At 36.2% G+C, this 20,726-nt stretch overlaps 4 protein-coding genes across 5 annotated transcripts; 1 reads left to right on the top strand and 3 right to left on the bottom strand.

Annotated features, from left to right (window-relative positions):
* Positions 1 to 3,136: 3,136 nt before the first annotated feature.
* Positions 3,137 to 5,829, bottom strand: LOC111482339 (aquaporin NIP2-1-like). Its single transcript, XM_023128077.1, has 5 exons — positions 5,578 to 5,829; positions 5,247 to 5,471; positions 3,835 to 4,029; positions 3,702 to 3,763; positions 3,137 to 3,553 (listed from the first exon to the last, which is right to left on the bottom strand). Exons 1-5 carry the CDS (start codon positions 5,722 to 5,724, stop codon positions 3,316 to 3,318), a joined length of 867 nt encoding a protein of 288 aa, XP_022983845.1. The 5' UTR covers positions 5,725 to 5,829; the 3' UTR covers positions 3,137 to 3,315.
* Positions 5,830 to 8,304: 2,475 nt separating this feature from the next.
* On the bottom strand, positions 8,305 to 10,249 carry LOC111482280 (pentatricopeptide repeat-containing protein At2g36730-like). Its single transcript, XM_023127988.1, has 2 exons — positions 10,231 to 10,249; positions 8,305 to 10,035 (listed from the first exon to the last, which is right to left on the bottom strand). Exon 2 carries the CDS (start codon positions 9,950 to 9,952, stop codon positions 8,402 to 8,404), a length of 1,551 nt encoding a protein of 516 aa, XP_022983756.1. The 5' UTR covers positions 9,953 to 10,035; positions 10,231 to 10,249; the 3' UTR covers positions 8,305 to 8,401.
* A 1,882-nt stretch (positions 10,250 to 12,131) lies between these two features.
* On the bottom strand, positions 12,132 to 13,579 carry LOC111482312 (F-box protein CPR1-like). Its single transcript, XM_023128037.1, has one exon. The coding sequence runs from the start codon at positions 13,492 to 13,494 to the stop codon at positions 12,352 to 12,354; it is 1,143 nt and encodes a 380-aa protein (XP_022983805.1). The 5' UTR covers positions 13,495 to 13,579; the 3' UTR covers positions 12,132 to 12,351.
* Positions 13,580 to 13,583: 4 nt separating this feature from the next.
* Positions 13,584 to 19,681, top strand: LOC111482246 (granule-bound starch synthase 2, chloroplastic/amyloplastic). Of its 2 annotated transcripts, XM_023127942.1 has the most exons (9): positions 13,584 to 14,233; positions 14,637 to 14,673; positions 14,767 to 15,279; positions 15,741 to 15,805; positions 15,985 to 16,062; positions 16,151 to 16,261; positions 16,500 to 16,544; positions 17,646 to 17,819; positions 18,489 to 19,681. In XM_023127942.1, the coding sequence occupies exons 1-9, from the start codon at positions 13,847 to 13,849 to the stop codon at positions 19,443 to 19,445; spliced, it is 2,367 nt and encodes a 788-aa protein (XP_022983710.1). In that variant the 5' UTR covers positions 13,584 to 13,846; the 3' UTR covers positions 19,446 to 19,681. The 2 variants fall into 2 exon arrangements, with proteins under 2 accessions (XP_022983710.1, XP_022983709.1); XM_023127941.1 differs by having other exon boundaries at positions 14,637 to 15,279.
* The last annotated feature ends 1,045 nt before the right edge of the window (positions 19,682 to 20,726 follow it).

The raw sequence follows: 20,726 nt of genomic DNA, 5'->3' as shown, positions 1-20,726 counted from the left end.
GTCACTCCAAACAATTATGTTTCTAACTTCAAATCAATCTATTACAAAAACTCTATTTCTTTTCTTTTTACTTTTTTTTTCCATGCTTGGTTAACGCATGGAGCTCGAAAAAAGGTTCGGAGATGGCTAAATAAGAATATATTGAGTGAACTATTGAAATAAAATTGGATATACATTGGAATAGTCCATGTTCACCGCTAGCAAATATTGTCTTCTTTTAACTTTACTTTTAAATTTAGGTATTTGTACGGCAGACCCATGGGTGGATCGCTGGTATCAAAGTCCAAAAGCCATCTGGCCCATAAAAGAAGATCCAAAGAAAGGCATCTCGAAGCTTGGCCCAGCTGGTACTCCATTTTGAGGACCTCAACTTTACCCAACTTTTCTCAACGACCAATAAATAAAATTCTTTTTGGACTTATTTAGTTTAACACTTTTTAAAATATTTTTATAAGTTAAACCAATTTAATTTAGTTGTGATTCTTTATTTCATTCAATTGAAAATATCCCATTATTAAGGTTAAGAATAGAATGTGTAAACGAATTAGATTACATTTCGATTAATATCGATCGATATAGTCGTAGGTATATGCTTATGAGGTATATACCCAACTATCTTTTAACTTTAACTATATATTATACACGATATTATTTGCTTTTTACAACTCTAAGCCTTCCACTTTCATATCGGTTCGCAAGAATAATGTCATATTTCTTTTTGGATAGTCCACTATTTAAAGAATAATTTTTTTTTTTTCTCAACTATTTCATTCGTTTCTCTAGAACGTAACATTACAAATGTAGATATGTCTTAATTAATAAATAATGTTTGTGCCAAAAAAGTATGTATTACTATAAAGTTCGATTATGCTCTTAAAAGAATCTCACTAATTCACTATGCTTTTATGCTCGGTGAAGAATCTCACCCATCCATTGTCTACTTGTTTGTAATAGTTTAGTCTCTTCTAATATAAATAATTTAGTCTCTTTTATTATTTCAACCTTTCAAATTTAAAGAACACGTAGATGCAATAGAGTGTGACGTTTCGAGAAAATATATATTTTTTCTTTTTTCATAAAAGTATTAATTAATTTTTGAAAGAAAAAAATTCATAATGGAAAAGTATGAAAAGTTCTGTAGTGTGATGCACGTCCGCCACGTGGCATCTCTAGAATACGTGGGGGAAATGAAAGCACCTATGAGACAAAAATATCTTCCACTATTTTTATGTTTTTAAATATTTATTTTTGTAAATTTAATAATATTTTATTAAATTGTAAATTTAGTTGTTTGAAACAAATTTTACTTCTAACCGTTCATTTATTTTAATTCATAAATTTCATATATATTTAATTATGGAATATATAAATTTCATATTTTATTTTTAATATTTAATTAATTTATATTTTTTATTAGATGTTAGTTTGTATTCTATTTAAATAGCGTGAATATTAATAAAAATTAGACATATTGGGACTTTTGATCTGAAAATGATCTCAATTATAATTATATTATATTTTTTCTTAAATAAAAATTGATTTCTCTTTGAATTATCTTTCTTCACTCCCAATTATTCAAATCTGAAAACAAGAAGACAGTCAAAACTTCTTTACCTTCTATTAAAGAGATTATATATGTTAGATAAAATATGTGGTTTTTTGAGTTGTTCCTTATTTAGATTCACACGATTTCAGAATACCTCCGTTTGACCATTTGACAAAACACGTCAAATGGATGACCAAGCAATTTTGTAGGGAGTGACACTGATTTAGTGTTGGCCACTCTCCCGCCATTTTTAGGATAATTTATATTTAAATAGGAAATCTGTTCCGAATATGAAACAACCTGATTTTGAAGGGAGTCAAAATTTCAGTCATTCTCTATATTTTATTTTACGCATTTTATTTTTCTTCTAACAACCTCCCGTCGACGATTTCCTCTTACCGAATTTCTCTGACTGATTATCGAAAAACAACCATATGTTCAAACCTTGAGTGGTTGTATATATAATATAATATAATATAATATAATATAATATAGGATTGAGTTTTATTGAGTGGCAAAATCTTGGTATCTAGAAGATTACAATCTTATATGTAAAAATATTAAAATACTAAAAAATGTTGGAAAGCAAATGATTCTGTAATCTTACCCACATAAAGTGTTTTAAGGGTGGGAGAGTGAGAGTGAGACACCCAAAACACATTGAATGCACAAAATGTGGGCTCAATTTCTTATCTTCTTCTCCAACCTTTTCTGAAAATGGTGTCACTATACAGATTCTTCAGTATTTTTGGTCGGTGTCAGCCCATGACTTACTGCCCACTATATACTATTACTAACCTCATGTATAGTATACACTTACTTTTTTAGATTCTCATGATTCTTGCCTAACTTAGTGGGTGTGTTTTGTTGCGGAGACTAAGACACTACCACCAATATCACTCCCCCGATTCTAAATTTTATTATTATGTGAGCCTTATGAGTTGGATGGGTTGGAGAGAAGAACAAAACATTTTTCACAAGGATGCAGACAGTCTGAAAAGAAAAAGACAATATCTGCAAGCAGTGTGCTTCAGCCATTACAAATGATATTAGAGTGAGATACTAGGCAATGTGCCAATGAGGAGGCAGCAAAGAGGCTGAACCCAGAAGGGGGTGGACACGAGGCGGCGTGCTATCAACAAGGATGCTGGCCTCGAACGGGGTTGGATTTGGGAGGAGAACGAAGCATTTGGTGTGAAAACCTCGAATTACAACCTAACTATTTATTCTTAAAAAAACTTGTCCCAAAGGTACTCCGAATTCATTTGAAACTTGAGTTCAGAATCCGTTAAAGGAGAATGAAATGACATGGTTGCATGAGAATCACATTTTGATTTGTAGTGCCGTTCTCAAAATAAGAGGGACAGTTGATGTATTGAATGGAAGAATGAAATAAGTGGGGGACAGCTTCATTCTTCAAGGAAGAACAAAATATATTCAACCAATTTCTTTACCTTTATCCAGGTGGATACAACCAAACACCCATTCGAATAAAGAAAGGATACATAAATGAAACAAAAACTGCAATATGGACCTTTATTGTTTTTTGTTTTACTTATTCTTTATATGATTGAACTAAAAACAACAAAGTGAGCAAAGGAAGAAATTTTCATACATGGAAGATGGAAGTTACAATCACTGCTTCTCATACATGCTAAGCTATAATAAAGAAGCTTATAGCATAGTACACCATGAAACACTCAAACTATTTCACATCTTTTCCAACATTCCAAATATCTTAGACATGGAAGAAGACGAGGAGCCAACGCTCACTTTTCACTCTCACTAACATCTGATCTTGACATTCTTCGAAGTTTGAACGAAAATGAGTGAGGAGAAATTAAGTGCACAGGTTTGTCACTGGCACGTATGAATTTATATGACCATGCCCCCAATAGAGTTCCAGTAACCGGCCCAACAAAGTACACCCAAAGTCCTTTATAATATTCACTTGCCAATGCAGGTCCTAATGTCCTCACAGGATTCATTGACCCTCCTGATACAGGTCTGAACAGTCGCTAACACAAACCCTTATTAGATTCATTTGTTTAATGTAATATGTCCATACGCAAAACGGTTTTTTTTAATCACTTTTTAGAAAGAAAAAGAGTTAGTGATTATTTGAAGCGAACCAAAAAATGTTATGTTTCCTTACCCAGCTAAGATGGAAGTGATACACACAGCTGACCCAACTGCCATACCTGCTAGCTCTCCTATCTGCCAAACAAACAACCATTTTGAGAAACCGAATCAAATCAAAACATAAACTTGAAAGCATTGATTCTTACTGCTTTAGTGTCAGTTGCAACAGCGGATGTGACGAACATCATTGAGAAAGTAACCACAATCTCCATGACCAATGCTTGAAAGTCTGTCCCCGATGGCGTTGTTGTGCCCAATTGTTTTATGGGATGCAATAATATGCGAAGTGTAAAGGCCGCACAAGTTGCACCACTCAATTGTGCTGCTCCATACAATGGAACCTACCCAACCAAATCAAACCAACATCACTCATAGAGAATTTAAAATAATTTGTTTGATTGTTTGATTGTTTGATTGGAATTTGAAAAAGTGAATTGATATCCATCAAAACACACATGAAGAGGATATGTGTTGTCCTTTGCTATACCTCCCACTCACAATTGGGCAACCACTTTTGGTGGACATCTCTATCTCTATTTCTATCTCTATCCCAAATTGAGTGAGTGTTGGAATTATGCTGCCTAAATGTCCCATCCCATTCTTTGGTCGGAAAAATGAAGCCAAGGTTGTGGCCACAAAACGATGACACAAGCTTCTCCTCCTTGTGGCCGTGGCTGAAGAATAATAGTTAGAGTAGCTTGTCCATACATCATGTGGCCACTAAACATGGCCTACATTTCCCTCTTTTATCTCATCCTGTCCTTTCTACTGATTCTTCTACGCTTCTAAACCAATATTTTGATTTCTACAAAATTCTTCTCTTAATTATTGTCAAATAAAGTCGAAACCAATTTTAACGGCTCTCGTGTGTTCTTCCTTCTTTTTTCTATCTACCCCTATTTATATCTGTTGGATGATGAAATACCCACTAAGCTAATTTAGGAAATGATCATGGATTTAAATAAAGAATACTCTCTACATTGATATGAGGCATTTTGGAAAGTCCAAGTTTACGCTCAAAGTGGACAATATCATAACATTGTGAAGAGTTGTGTTCGTCTAACAATATCTACCATAATAATACAAATTAGAGAAAGTTTTTTAAAAATTTATTAAATGCTTGACGAATTCAACTATTAAAGGTAAATGAGTAATTAAAAGTTTAATAAATTGGGATAAGGGTAAACAAACAATCACTTTAAGAACCCAATTTCAAACTCATATATATATATATAAATAAAGAACAGGGCTCCTCGTTCCTATATTCTTAGCACCGCCCTAAATATTAATATTAAATTTGAAACAAATGAGGTATCAAATTGGGATGAAAAGACGGTTAGAAATCACGTATATTCATAATAATATAATATTGTTCACTTTGAGCATTGTTCACTTTGAGCCTAAACTCTCGTAATTTTGCATATCAGATGTATTTCTTTACTTATTTTTCTCCAAGAGGATTTGGTTATATTAAATTTGTATTAAATAATTAAAAAAAGAGGAAATGATTAGGATATTGAATTAAGTAAAGAAATAATAGATGAGTAGAGAGTGAGACCTGTTTCCATGGAAAGTGTCGAGTTGCAGCGAAAGCTAAGGTGACAGCCGGGTTCATATGGGCGCCAGAAATGTGTCCGACAGCGTAGATCATTACCGTCACGATGAGGCCGCCAGCCACGGAGGCTCCAAGCTGTGAGACTCTCCGTTCGTCGCTGGCGCTCAATGCGGCTGCTCCACAAGTCACAAACACTAGCAAGTACGTGGCTATCACCTCCGCCACCAGCTGTTTTGGTCATGGAAAGAGGTAAGAGTTCAGTCATCAAAGACCCCCAAAAAAGAAAAAAAAAAGAGTAAAAAAACATGTTATTGTGAGAAAAGGGTTTAGGTACCTTTCGGGAAAAGCCAGGAGGGTAATGGTTTTGAAACAAAGAAGCAAAAATGGAGTGTTTGGAATCTGGGTTTTCAAGGGAGACCAAATCTTGAACGTGGACAACAGTTTCTGGGTTGGGAAGCTCAGGATTTTGAACGCAACTCATCTTTTTATTGTATTTGAAAGTGGGAAGATCTCAAGGTTTGGCAATATAATTTAGTAATGCCAAAGGGGGAAGAACCCTGATGTGTTATAAAAACCCAGGAGGATACCCTTTTTATAATCAAGCTCTGGACGGGTGTAGGCCTCTAAGTGGTTACACTTACATATCTCTTTCTACGTATTTTTAAAGCTTATTAAACTATTACTTTCTTTTCTTTTGCCACGTTTGTCCTCTTACAATAATAAGAAATTCTTTTAAGAAAGAGCAAAAAGTCTAAAAAGGACAAATAGTATCAGAACATGTGAGTAAGAATGCTTGCCTCCAAAAAAGTGAATAGTACTAGAGTTAGACTCAACTGTGTGTCAGGGAGGACCCTGAATCCCAAGGGAATGGTTGGTATCAAAATTAGATACCTAATAGTGTGTCAGTGAAGACACGTACCCTTAAAAGGGTGGATGGTATCTGAGCCAGACACTACCAGCGTGCCATTGAAGACATTAGCCTCTAAAGTTTTTTTTTTTTTTTTAATTTTTTTTTTATAGCTGAACCAAAGATTAAGAATTTAAAAAATCATTAATGGTCCAATACACCTTATTTGGAATTTTAATAGTCTAAAGAGAAGTAAAATAATTATGTAAATATAATTAATATTAAAATACTGTTTACGATTAATCAATCAATATTTAGGTTAATCGTCCATTTACTCTAACCAATGACATCACATTAAATGAAAATTTGTCTTGATAATCATTATTTAAGTTAATCAGTGATTTCTAACTTCTTCTTCTTTCTTTTTTTTTTTTTTTTTCAAAATAAAAATTAGTCCACATATGTTTCAAAATATCATCATCGTTTGTAATAGTTTATATTAAAAGGTAAGGTATTTCATAAATCATATAACCATCTTTTGTTTGAGTGTCAATGCCGACCAACTTTCAATTTGGTTCACCCCGACTCCATCCTGTTGGGAGAGTCTTTGATTTGATACCATTTGAAACGTTTCATGCTCAAGATTCATAACAAGATTAAAAAAATTAAATTTGATATTTGATGACCTTGATATTTGTTTACGTGCCTACCTGGATTGAATACATTATCTCCTTCTATGTCTTATTTCTATTTTGCCAAATGTCACATCTCATTATTAAACACATATTAAATCGTGGGGTGTGACACCAAAATTAATTATATATCTTAGATATGAGGATCATATTATATTAGTTTTTTTTTTTTTTTTAAAGTAGTCTCTACAAGTTGTTATAAAAACATTTTTTAATATGACCTTTCCAATATATCATAAAAAAAATACATATGACACATAATTTTAACCAAAAATATCATCAAATATGAATATTTATTTATTTTTGTCCCATTTGGGGACATGAGAAATGTTAATTATTTTTTTTTTAACCTACACTGATGAATATTCTATTGATAATTTTATCACCATTTATATAAATCAGATAATTGATGAGCACGTACGGCACAAGTTAATCCACTCAATTTGCATCTTATCAAACTAAGAAAATGAAGTGTCTAACAAATTGGAGATCGACAGCAATTTGAACCTATTTAATTGAGAGTTTTAACCGTCTATTTATATAGATTTGATATAAAAATTCTCGAGCCTTTGAACAATCTTGACCAAGGAGTTGTCGAACCAAGTTCAGGTTGGACTCTAGGTCACCTTAAACTTAGATGACTTGGCTAAACTCGATCAACCTAAACTAGTCCAATTAACCTCAATCCAAACTTATTCGTTTGAAATAATCTTGTAACTTTTGATTTCATAGCGATGGGAATTAACTTTGAACGCTATCTGTGGAGGCTCTAGTCTCATTTTCTCGGTTATTTGTCCATAATCAAAATCAAGGAAAGAATAAAAGTGATGGTGCCATGTGAACGGAGGGGTAGGAATCATGGCTAATGATGTACAAAGAATGTAGAATGAAACAAAACCATTTGCATGTAAGACTTTTTCTCAAAAAGTTATGGTCTAAATTTGTTTCAAAGTAGAATATATATATATTTTTTTTACTTGAAAGTAAGTAAGTTTATTTTTGAATTATATATGGTTGATATCAATTCTCCTCTTAATGCGGTCGGTACAAGAAACTTCCTTCATTTAGTGGAGGTCGTTGTCCTTCATATCGATCACACTATCATATTTATTGTTGGAAAAAACTTACCTTCGTAAAAAATGAGAATATTTACATCATAAATGAACATACAAATAACATATTATTTTAACTTGAAATTATATTTGTCAATTTCAATTGTTAGGAGTAATTTTAAATCTAAAGAAAACTCACACGTAACAAGAATGCAAGATTAAGGTCAATCAAATGCAAGATTACTAGTACCTCGTCCTTAGAGAAGAGAGTTGAAAACTAGAAAGCTCGCCTAAAGGGTGTGCAAGGTCCAACAAGACATCGAGCAAAAGGAAATCGGAAACCCTAGTAAGCATTGAGCTTGACACTTAACCTTAGTCCTTTGTCAATTTCTTCCATCTCCTAAGAATTTCCCATTACAAGTTATAACAAATCATCAGGGCTAAATCATTACAAATTACAAACAAAAAAATCAGTAAATCATTGTGTCAGCCAACATTAATGACCAGATATATATTTGAACCATTACATAAACAGATCAATCATCAGAAATTTGTAACTTCAACTAATTAGAAGTTTATGATTTGCATATGCAGGTTCAATCCATCAAGCAAATCGTAAATGCCATGAGAATCAGCTCGAGCGTTAAAACCCGAGAAGAATTTACACAAGGAGCCACCCACTTCGATGCAGCTCTCCCCAGCAATCTTTTTGATTCCTCTATCTTTCATCGTCCTCCGGCAATCTGCTGCCTGCTTCCACATCCCAACGTCAGCAAACATGTTCGCAACCATCACCACATTTCCGCCCCTCTTCGGCTCCAGCTCAAGGAGTCTCTTTCTTGCCTCCTCTGCAACCTGAGCCCCACCATCAACATCACGAGCACTGCATGCACTTAGCAATGTCCTCCACACGATCGGATCAGGCTGCACATGCATGCTCATGATGAACTCATAAGCCTCTTTGACACGACCTGCACGTCCTAAGATATCCACCATTGACCCGTAATGTATCATCATTGGCTTAATCCCATAAACTCTCTCCATAATGTTGAAGAAGTGGTAGCCTTCATCCACCAATCCGGCATGGCTGCAGGCACATAGGACACCGATGAAAGTGACATAGTTAGGGACTACAGAGGAGCTCATCATATTTGTGAAAAGTTCAATGGCTTCGTTGGCAAATCCATGTTGGGCTAGCCCCAAAATCATTGCACTCCATGTCGATACACTTCTCTGTTTCAAAGAATTGAATACAAGCCTAGCACATTCCACATCACCAGATTTAGCATACATGTCGACGAAGGCAGTGCCCAATTGAACATTCAAAACCATCCCTCTTCCCACCACTTGAGAATGAACCCATCTCCCTAAGCTCAAGTTACCAAGCTCTGCACAAGCAGATAATATAACCACCATTGTGGTCTCATCCGGCTCAAAACCATGGTTTCCCATTTTCAAAAAGTAGTCAATCGCTTCATCAAAGCATAAATTCTCAACACACGCTGTAATAATCGCATTCCACGAAACTAAGGTTCTTTCAGACATTTCGTCGAACACCTTCCGTGCACTAGACATTCTTTTGCAGGACCCATAGAAATTAATCAGAGTGTTCCGAACATAAACATCTAAATCCAAACCACACTTTATGGCAACAGCACGAAACTGCTTACCTTCTTGTAGCGCCGCGAGAGTCGCACAGGCCTTGAGAAGGAAGGGGAAAGTGAGATTATTGGGTCTGATTCCTCGTCTTCGCATTTCCCCAAATACCGAAATGGCAACTTGTGGAGACTCGCTCGAAGCATATCCCCTGATAATGAAATTCCACGGCAAAGGGGCGGAATGAAGGTCGCAATGGAAGAGGAGAGAGCGGCCATAACTGAGATTTCTGAAGGGCGATAGAGCAGCGAAGTGGAGGAGTTCAGTGATGAGAAATGGGTCATTTTGGAGGCCAGAGACGAGGATTTGAGCGTGGATTTGAAATAGGTGATCCGTTGAGGAGCTGAGCTTGAGAAGGGAGAGGAATCGATGTTTTCTGGAGAGGAAATTGGAATTGGAATTTGAATCGGCGGCGTTGGGCAGGAAAACTTGACGGACGGCTGAAATCCGCAGTCGAACCATGCAACTGAAATTCGTATGACCTCCAAGCCCCAATCTGCAGACTTCAGCGAGCTCAATGACACTGGCGACACATAGCCGAAGATCTGAATTTGATTATGGATAAAAGAGTACATCTGAATTAGACGTTCAATTACATATAAAGATTTAGTTTTTAAAATTTTTAGATGATGATACATGACTAAACGATCAAGTTATAAATTTATTTTAATACTTAACGACTTTTGACAATAATAATAGGAACACAATTGATTGATATAAATGCAAATTTGCATAGATACCGATGTTTCGAGGAAAAGGGTATGCAAACCAACCCCTTCAAGACTCATTATTTCCCTTTGAGAAAAGTCAATGGTTAAGAAAATTCTATATATAAACCCAACAATTATTTCATATGGCTTGCAAGCACAAAAGTAATCAAAATCCATAATATTTCTATATTCAATTCCGTATTCATCATCTTAATATTATTTTCAAATGGTTCAACAATGACCGCCACCTATGTGTAGTATCACTCTAATTGATTGTACTAAATTTGCTGGAATCACGTGTCCTCTATAATTTGTGTGACCCGATCGACAACCTTTGAATTTGGTCAGTGCAGTTGGAGAGCTTTAAAATTCTTTAATCCACAAGATCTCTATTTCAAGTTATTATTTTTCTGTAAAAGTCAAGGCTCAATGTTAGCAGATAATTTCCGTTTTAACTCGTTACTTATCGCCGTCAGCCATAGAGTTAAGATATTGTTTACTTTGTCTTGTTATGTATCGTCGTTAGTCTTACGACGATGATATGTTAAAAATATTTAGTAATAAATTATAGTTTATCATATATATATCATATTTGATATTTTATTATAAGACAAATATCTAGATATTCTTTCCATTTATTGTTATTTTCATTTATTACTCTTTTCATATTCTTTTAATTTATTTGATTATAAATAAGATAACTTTTACACCATTTAGGTGTGGTGGATTAATCAAACATTCTCAACTTTGTCTTGTTATGTATCGCCGTTAGTCTCATGACGGTGATATGTAACGGGTCATAGTAGACAATATCTATTAGTGATGGGCTTGAGTTGTTACGATATTGTATTTAAATTTTCTTGACATTGAAATAGACCTTGTTTTATGAGATCTTGAAATTGTTATACTAAATTTTTTTTGGAAAAGAATGATGAAAAATAATGATTAGAACACGTAAATCATATGTGCTAGCAATGAGGATGTCACGCTATTCTCATCATAGTGTAATATTCAAGTTTTTGAATGTCATCGAATTAATTACAATAATTGAAAGCCCATAACCACAATAATTACACTTAACTAATTTCCGTGAATACAAATCAAATATTTCAGAATAAATAGAGTTACATAACACCATAATTACCAAAAGTTACTAACACACTCCACACCATGTCAACCACAAACACACAAATCTTCCTCTTGTTTGCCTTCGCCATTGCTTCCTTTGACTAAATCTCAACCTTTCGATGACTTTTGGATTGTTCAACAATGGCTGCCCAATGTTTGCGCTTTACAATCTGGACGATGTGTAAATTCCTTCACTATCCATGGCTTGTGGCTCAGAAGGGAGGAAACTCAGTAACTAATTGCCGGGCCTTTGATTTTAATCAGGTAAAACTCAAACATGCATGGCCCAGTTTATTAGATGTGCAAATTATAACCTGTTCATTATGTTTGAGTTTCAGATTTCGCATTTAGAAAACGATCTTAACGTAGTTTGGCCAAATCTGATCACTGGAAACCACAAATGGTTTTGGGGTCATGAGTGGAACACACATGGGATTTGTTCTGAAAGCAGGTTTGACCAGGAAGCCAAACATCCATAAATTTGAGGCACAATCTCAACCTTCTTGACAATGATGGTGTCACCCTTGAATCTATTATGTTTTTTAGTTGTAAAACAGCATCGGCCAAGTCCTATTGACAGAGATTGTTATCTGCCTCAACAATGATGGTGTCACCCTTGAATCGCGTTAATAAATTTATTTCTTGAGCTCTTCAATTCTCATGCAATGCAATAATGTAAGTTCGATAGATAGGTTGCTATCTATCTATCATTGAAATAAGTTAGTCACCATTTCTCATTTTCTCATTTATATAACATATTAAAGCTTTGAGACTACTGAAATTCAACAACGTACAATAATACATATGAGAATACCGTCTTTCCAATAAGTCAATAAGAAACAAAGGATGGGTGTAACCCCGATATTGCTTATTTAAAAACACGTGGGGTCTTACTATCATCGATCACCATTAGTTCTAAAATCACACTCATACAAGGAGGTAAGGGTGTACAAGGAAGTAGATGATTTTGTGTAAAAGCTAAAGCATGGATTCAAAAGTAAACTATTCGGCTAAAACTTGGATTTAAATTTCATATTTCAAGTTATTTCCTCCATTTACCGACACCAAACTCTTAACAAAAAGAGTAGCTTGGAACCTGGCTGGGTGCCCTTTTATAGGAAGTTCTTTCAACTGTTGGATTCGAGCATTGTACAAAACTATCTGCCCTTCGTTGGCTTCCATTAAGAGTTCATCCGAACTCACAAACACCAATGGCTTCTCAATTCCTCGGAGAGGCCCAATTGTGAGTAGCTTTGACCATGAAACTCCACCAAATTCATCCTTCTCCATCCCCCATATGTCAAACTCTCTTTCATCCCCTCTGGATGGATAATGAAACAGAACAATCGATCCATTCAAAATTCCCATACTTCTATACCTCTCGCGTTCTCCCTCAAAACTCTCTGGTACCGGAATTCGCCTGAAAACCTCCTCACTCATGTCAAATGACTGTATAATTTCTTCCTTGTCATCTGTATCTGCCCACCAATAATATGTTCCTTCGTGGTACATCTCAAAGGAAGGGGCCCAAAATACATGGCCACAAATAGGAGTCTCAATTTCTCTCCATCGATCTTTACTCAAATCATAAATTTCCGCTCTCGGAGGGTGAAAATACCCCGGTCCTTCCACAAAATTCACAACCCTAACCACTTTGAAATCCTTAGATTTCGAATCGTACCCAAATCCGACTGCGTTCGTGGACGAATCGTACCCATCTGGCTCAGTCGGGGGTTCGGTGAGGAGGAGAATCGACTGCGGTAGTTTCCGAAACTCTCTGGTGGCTGGATTGCAGAGGAAAATGTCCCTACGAAGATCGGTGAGGCAGAGTAAACCGTGAGAATGGCCACGGATTTCGAAATATCGAAAATCCTCATCGAATGGCCAATCGACATCGAAAACCGGCACAGATCCATCGAGGGGAAGGGGAAATTTGAGGAAGGAGAAGATATTTTCCTTCTTGCCGGAGTTCTTCGTAACAAGACGCTTGAGAAGAACGTGTTTGTGCTTAAGAGAATTGGAGAAATGTTTGGTTGCGAATTTAGGGTTGTCGATTAGAGCATACCAGGATTTTCGAACGGTCTTGAATCGAAGCAGAGACTCCGGCGGAAGCCTGGAGAGAATCTCGATCATCACTTCTTCAGGCAGATGTCCCAGAGCCGCCATTGGAGAGAGCTTGTGAAACCTTGTTCAAGATCTCTGAAGGTAATAAAGACGGAAAATCAAGCGGATGACTTGGTCGTTAAGGAAGGGGAAACATTGGGTGCGGCCAAGACTAGAGCACTCGCGGCTTCATGATTTACACGTGTCCAATTGCCGTTCGAGAGTTACACGTTGTTAAGGTTAAGGGAGGGGAATTTTTTGGTCCAAATTTGTGGGTTAATTTCTGTTACATGGCTCACAGAATGACAGCCCATTACCCATCTCTGATTCCATCGATTCAATTGCGAGCGCGACCCATAGCATCAATTCAATTGCCCTCTCTTCATTCCTTTTTTATCTTCTCTATTTCTGTTACATGCGAGCCTCATCTGGGTCTCCTTCAATTTCCGGTCCCTCACTTGGGTTTCTTCTGCCGTTGAGAAGAGAAATGGTGTCTGTAGGGTCTCTACCATTCACCATCGAGGCCTACACAGAGACCTCCATGATCGTTCTTAGTAACACCTATCATCGGACTGTATCTTCTTCACTTAAGCAGCAGAATCAGAGGTCTGCGGAAGGCGTGGGGTTTTTAGTGGACAAAATGGTTGGGAGGAGCGGGAAATGGCCTACGCCTCTGCGAGCAAGAGCAGCCACTTCGGATCTTAACAGTGGTCAGAGGAGTGATGATCCGGACGAAGCAATTCAAGCAACCATTGAAAAGAGCAAGAAGGTTCTTGCAATGCAGCAACAGCTACTTGAGCAGGTATATATGTTTTTTTAGTTTTATTTGCTTTGCTTTGATGCTTTTTTCTTTCCGATATTATAATTTTGTGGACTCGGTTCTTAGCTTTGCTATCAGTTAAACTGAAAGTTTATGTGAGTGGAGTTGGCGGATGGAGATCAGCTACCTAGTTAGGAAACCCCCAAATTTTGTGATACTATTAGAGATCAGCTGTAGGTATAACGGATTGGAGGCCGAACAATATGTTGCAATATTGCTGTGATGCCAGTCCTGTTCTTTTAGGAGTATTCCAACACTTCAAAATGCCATAGTTTGCGGGGAAAAAAAAAGATCTTGTCCATTCTCGGATTCTTGTTTTTCCTGAATTTCCAGTTGTAGGAGCTCAAATTTTGGCATTCAAATATAACTTTCCTGTGTTCTGTAGATTGCAGAGAGAAGGAAATTGGTTTCATCCATAAAAGGTACTTCCCTCGACTCCAAGGAAGAACAAAATTCAAATGAACAAATGGATGGCTCATTCCCTATTCCTGGTTTTCCTTCGTGCAATGATGAAGGTACTGTTGACAGTTTGAACGGAAGCAGTCTACCGGTGAGCAATGACAATTTAGATGTAAGAAAGCAACTGGATGCTGTACCGACTTTTTCCAGTAGGCCGTCTGATAAAAATGATGAGAAGCAAGTTGTGGATCTTAAAAAGATAATATCCAGTGCAGGTCCCAAAGATCAGCTGAAAAGCATTTCAAAGATAAAATATTCTGATGTTCTTCCCGATCGAAAAGACCAGCTGAAAGGAAGTTCAAAAAAAATTCTTCCAGATTCCAAACATCAGCTGAAAGGCAGCTCAAAGAAAAAATCTTCCGATTTTGTTCCAGCCTTTCTTGCCAGTAAATCTTCATATTCCGCTGTAAAAGAAGAAAAGAATGGACAACCAAGTGAACCAACTTTGAAGGTTGATAGTGATGCTGCTGAAAGTGAAAGTGTGGATGTTAAGCCTTCTCCTTTGGCTGGGGTCAATGTTATGAATGTCATAATAGTTGCTGCAGAGTGTGCTCCTTGGTCAAAAACTGGTATTTTTCTTTTTCTGTTAAGTGGATGATCGTAGCCTGTGAAATCCTTTTAGGTCCATTTTCCTTTTCCTTTCGTGAAAACATTTTAGGATCTTACAAAATTCATTATCACCATATTTGTTTTTGGGGAAATTAAGAAGCTATCCTCAATAATTTCGAGTTCAATGTTCTGCTTTGCTCGTTGTACTTCACTAATCGTTCCAGCAATATAAATAATTCTCTAGTTTAATTTGTATAAAACATGATCCTTCTCCATTAGTTGCAAGCGCAACAAATACCTCTTAGCCTTTTTTTTTATCTGTCAACTTCAGCTTTGCTTTCTATTATTCTGAGTCTGATTATTGGTATTGAAGTTTTTAAGATGTCAGTAAACAAAACAAAAATACCTGCCTCTCTGCATATACTTCCATTCACATCATTATTTATCGATTACGTACTGAGTTTTTGAAGATTTCTTTCAGGTGGGCTTGGAGACGTTGCTGGCTCCTTACCAAAGGCTTTGGCTCGTCGCGGTCATAGGGTTATGGTAGTACTTTTCACTTTTTTTAGCTAGTTCTTTTTTTCTTAAAAACAACATATAGAAAAGATACATTTGACAATCTTGCTTACTATAAACACCAATGTTAGTTGTAATTGTTTCTAAATAAGTAAATTTACGTTCGTCTCAGCCTTGGTCCCCATTTTTATTTCATTTCTACTTTATAGGTTATAGTACCTCGATATGCAAATTATGCTGGCCTCCAAGATACAGGCGTTCGGAAAAGATATAAAGTGGATGGACAGGTGCAACAACTTTTACTTTGAGCTATTACGTTTTGTAAACAATTTTTCTTGTATGTTATCACCGATATGTGAATTTTGTAACTGGTAGGACCTTGAAGTTGCATTCTTCCAAACATATGTAGATGGAGTTGACTTTGTCTTCATTGATAACAACATGTTTCACCACAGAGAACAGAATATATATGGGGGAGACCATCAGGTAAAATGATGACACCTGCTATTTTACCTTAAAAAGTTATGCTAAGGGATGGACTTAGTTTACGAAATAGTGAGAATAAAACTCAGATTATTATTATAATCGATATAGCAATAATATTAATTTCTCTGATATCAATTACAATATAATCGTATTGCCTTCCAAGTTATTATCCAAGAAATTAATTCATTATCATTTCCAAGTGCTCACGTCTTACATTTACTAATGTTCATTGGTTCAGGATATATTAAAGCGTATGACATTCTTTTGCAAGGCAGCGGTTGAGGTAAAACTGGCTAAAGTGCATAGATATTTATATTTTTTTGAAAGTGAAACAAATTTCATTAATGCAATGGAATATACAAAAGAGAGGGATATCCAAGGTTAACGAAGGTTACAAAATCCCCTCCAATTAGAACAAATATCGGTAGGAAAATAATGGCAAAATGATGTATCTTACATTAAATGCCTGTGGTACAAAAATGAGATCTTAAGTAGAACTTCTAACCAGATTCTCCCACAAAACTCTTGTCATCTTTCTGAAAGGGTGATTCAGCCGCAGGCAATGGATGGAGGTTGCTTGAGATATTTCAATGAAAGTGCTACTCCTACCAAATGTCTCATAAAAGAGCAATGGACCTACAGATGGTCCTGGGATTCATTATCCCATTTACAAGGAGGGATTAGGGATTAGCTATGAACATAAACCAACCTCTAACTTATTATAGCTGGGATTCATTATACTATTACTAGTATTCTTAGAAATATTCTCACTTTTTCCTATTACTACTCTAACAGAACCTTTCGTGAGCTTGAATCCAAACAATTCTGAAGGACAACTTAATGAATTCATCACTGAAGTGAATATAAGGGTAGAGAGAGGACAGCTTTGTCCAACATCTCTGGAAGCTTTGATTTTACCCTGAGGTCTGCCATTGATAACGATAATGTAATTTACAGATAAGAAACAGCCTCTAACCTATATCCTCCAATTCCATTGATGTCAATGGATTGCTAGTCCACTTCTACGAATGCAACATCGATGGATTGCTAGTCCACTTCTACGAATGCTTTTTCAATGGCTAAACTGCATTATTGTTATTATATTTTAAGTTAGAAAGTCTAGAAACTTCATTGAAAGGGAATACAAAAACAGCCCAAGGGCCAGGGGTCTGCACCCCTACCCAGGAACTAAAGGATGAACGCCTTACGATCATTGATAACCATCAAGAGGCTGAAAGGCTAATGATCACCATCAAGAGGCTGAAAGGCTAAAGTGAATTATCAAATGGAAATTGCTATTTTCTAATAACATTCTCACTTTTTGTGGTACAACTAAAGCTGATCATATTTATTTGGAAGTAATATTTTGCCTCCTTTTTTTCAGGTTCCTTGGCATGTTCCATGTGGGGGTGTATGTTACGGAGATGGAAATTTAGTTTTCGTTGCAAATGATTGGCATACTGCAATGTTACCTGTATATTTGAAAGCATATTATAGAGACAATGGTCTCATGATATTCACAAGATCTATTCTCGTAATTCACAACATAGCTCACCAGGTTAGTGAAATTTATTTGATTCAGTTTATTATTTTTTTCATTGTAAAATGAGTTTCAGAACTTTTCCCATCAAAATTTGTGGCTCGGTAATGGAAATATAAGCAAATGCTCCCCTCTCTTCCCCGACCTTTCCTCCTCTTTGCCTCCTGCCTCTGTTATTCTTATTCCAACCGTTCTTGTATCTCTATTTCGAACCAATACTCATCCCAAATGTCTCTAAAAGGGAGTCCCAAATCAAGAGAGTGGACTTGCATCTCCAAAGGATGTGACCCAAATCCTCCAATTCCTTCATACAAAGAATGTACCACAACGACCCTGCAAAGAAGAGTACTTTTGAATGTGACCCATATGAAAATTGTATCCTTCAACAATGAAGAGAATTGAGAGATTCTAGACATATGGTGGTGGTTGAGACTTAGGAGACCAAAAACAAATATCACTACTACCTGGCCGAAGATGGATGGAAGATATATGTTTTTGGTGACACTTAAATTTGTATAATTTTGTTGATGGAAGCATGATTTTCCGTTGATAAGATATTTTCTTTTGACAATAAACTTTATCACCCGCAAAGATTTCCTCGCATCAATTGCACATTAGTCCTCTCTCTCCAAAGAGGGGGAAAAAAGAACTGATGTGTGTATTTCACCACATTTACTGGTTCTGCAGGGTCGGGGGCCAGTCGATGATTTTCATCGTGTGGATCTTCCAGAACATTATATGGATCTCTTCAAGATGTATGACCCTGTCGGTGGTGAGCACTTCAATATCTTTGCAGCCGGTTTGAAGGCAGCTGATCGTGTGGTCACAGTCAGTCATGGATACGCTTGGGAGCTTAAAACAATTGAAGGAGGTTGGGGTTTACATGGAATAATCAATGAGATTGACTGGAAAATGACGGGCATTGTGAATGGGATTGATTCAAAAGAGTGGAGTCCACAGTATGATATTCACCTCACATCAGATGGTTACACAAACTACTCAATAGAAACACTTCAGACAGGGAAGCCCCAATGTAAAGCAGCTCTGCAGAAGGAGCTCGGGTTGCCCGTTCGTGAGGATGTACCTCTGATCGGTTTTATCGGGAGATTGGATCACCAGAAAGGAGTTGATATAATAGCTGAGGCCATTCCATGGATGGTGGGTCAGGATGTCCAACTAGTTTTGTTGGGAACTGGCAGACAAGATTTAGAACAAATGCTCAGAGACTTCGAAAACCAACACCGCGACAAAGTTCGAGGATGGGTAGGTTTCTCCGTCAAGATGGCGCACAGAATAACTGCTGGCATAGACATCTTACTCATGCCATCAAGATTCGAACCATGTGGACTGAACCAACTCTACGCAATGAACTATGGCACAATACCAGTTGTTCACAGTGTTGGGGGTCTAAGAGATACCGTCATACCTTTCGATCCATTCAATGAGTCAGGCTTTGGGTGGACGTTTGATAGTGCGGAGGCTAATAAGCTAGTACACGCATTAGGGAACTGCTTACTCACTTATCGACAATACAAGAAGAGTTGGGAAGGACTCCAGCGAAGAGGGATGACCCAGGATCTAAGTTGGGACCATGCAGCTGAAAGGTATGAAGAAGTTCTTGTGGCTGCAAAATACCAATGGTGAAGATGATGAGTCTTTGGTGATGTGTTAATATTCTCAACTCTCTCTGCAGTCTTCGTCTTAGTAGGCCTATGTGTTTGGGATTTGACAGTCTCATGAGTAAATTTTGGTTCCTGATTTGATTGTCTGAAATGAGAATAACTGCTTCCATTTCAACCCAATCCAATTCTGCTACAATAAGATTCTATTACTTGTAGCTAGAGTACATAAATTTAATGCTATTCAAAGTTTTTGTGCCCTGCATGAGGAGTAAAAACATGAATTTTCAAGTCAATTCTGTTGTTTTTGTTAGTGTATTGTGTCCGGTCATACTTGTTCAAGGTATGTTGTTTGTAGCCGCGTGTTGGATGTCTAGTCATACTTGTTTAGAGTGTGTTATCTATGGTCGTATGCCCGTTCCAAACTTCTTTTTATTTGTTTTATATGTAGTTAGATCTTTCCTATTTATGTCATGTTAATATGGGTATGACCGATTACCAAAATCATATCTACACCCGTTAGGGGCTAAACCCGATGCTTTACTCTAGAGGGTGTTGTTGCTCATTTTCTTTTAGCCTATAATATTATTCTCTCAAATTATTTTCAATATATTTCTTTGCTCAGGTTTTATAAAACATTTTTTGCAAAACGTGACGTGAGGCTCAATCAAACGTTAAGATTGTTCGCAAAATTCAATTTTCACATGGCTAACTTGTTCGTTAAGTTAGAACAAGTGTTGCATAATCATTGTTGTGTTGTTGTAAGATTGCGATTGTGACAATATATTGCGATTCTAACACACTGCATAATCATTCAAGCTTGACATGATAGATTTTATGAAGCGATTCGAATCTCAAACAAGTGTTCTTGCCTTGAGATATTCGATCAACGAATTAATCTAAATCTTACTTCTCTTATAATGATTAATCATTCAAGCTTGACATGATAGATTTTGTGAAGCGATTCGAATCTCAAACAAGTGTTTTTGTCTTGAGATATTCGATCAACGAATTAATCTAAATCTCACTTCTCTTATAATGATTTCTTATCATTTGTTAAGAGAATTTTACTTTAGATTCATTTCTTATTAAAGTGTCAATCCGTGCACGAGAGAGTGAATATCAAGATTGATTAGTAATATAACGAAAAAATAAATAAATAAATAAAATCCTTTTATTATTTTGATGTGACAAATGAAGAAATAAATTCTTTTTTCTTGGTAACTCATTGGTAAAAATAATATTATGGAACGTTTATTAAAATTGTAATATAAGGAAATTAAAAGTTTAGTATGAGAATTGATAT

Source organism: Cucurbita maxima, unplaced genomic scaffold (assembly GCF_002738345.1).
Source record: "Cucurbita maxima cultivar Rimu unplaced genomic scaffold, Cmax_1.0 Cma_Scf00007, whole genome shotgun sequence".
In the NCBI taxonomy this organism is placed as follows: Eukaryota; Viridiplantae; Streptophyta; class Magnoliopsida; order Cucurbitales; family Cucurbitaceae; genus Cucurbita; species Cucurbita maxima.
The sequence above is the reverse complement of the archived record's forward strand: the minus strand, read 5'-3'. Positions and strand labels throughout refer to the sequence as shown.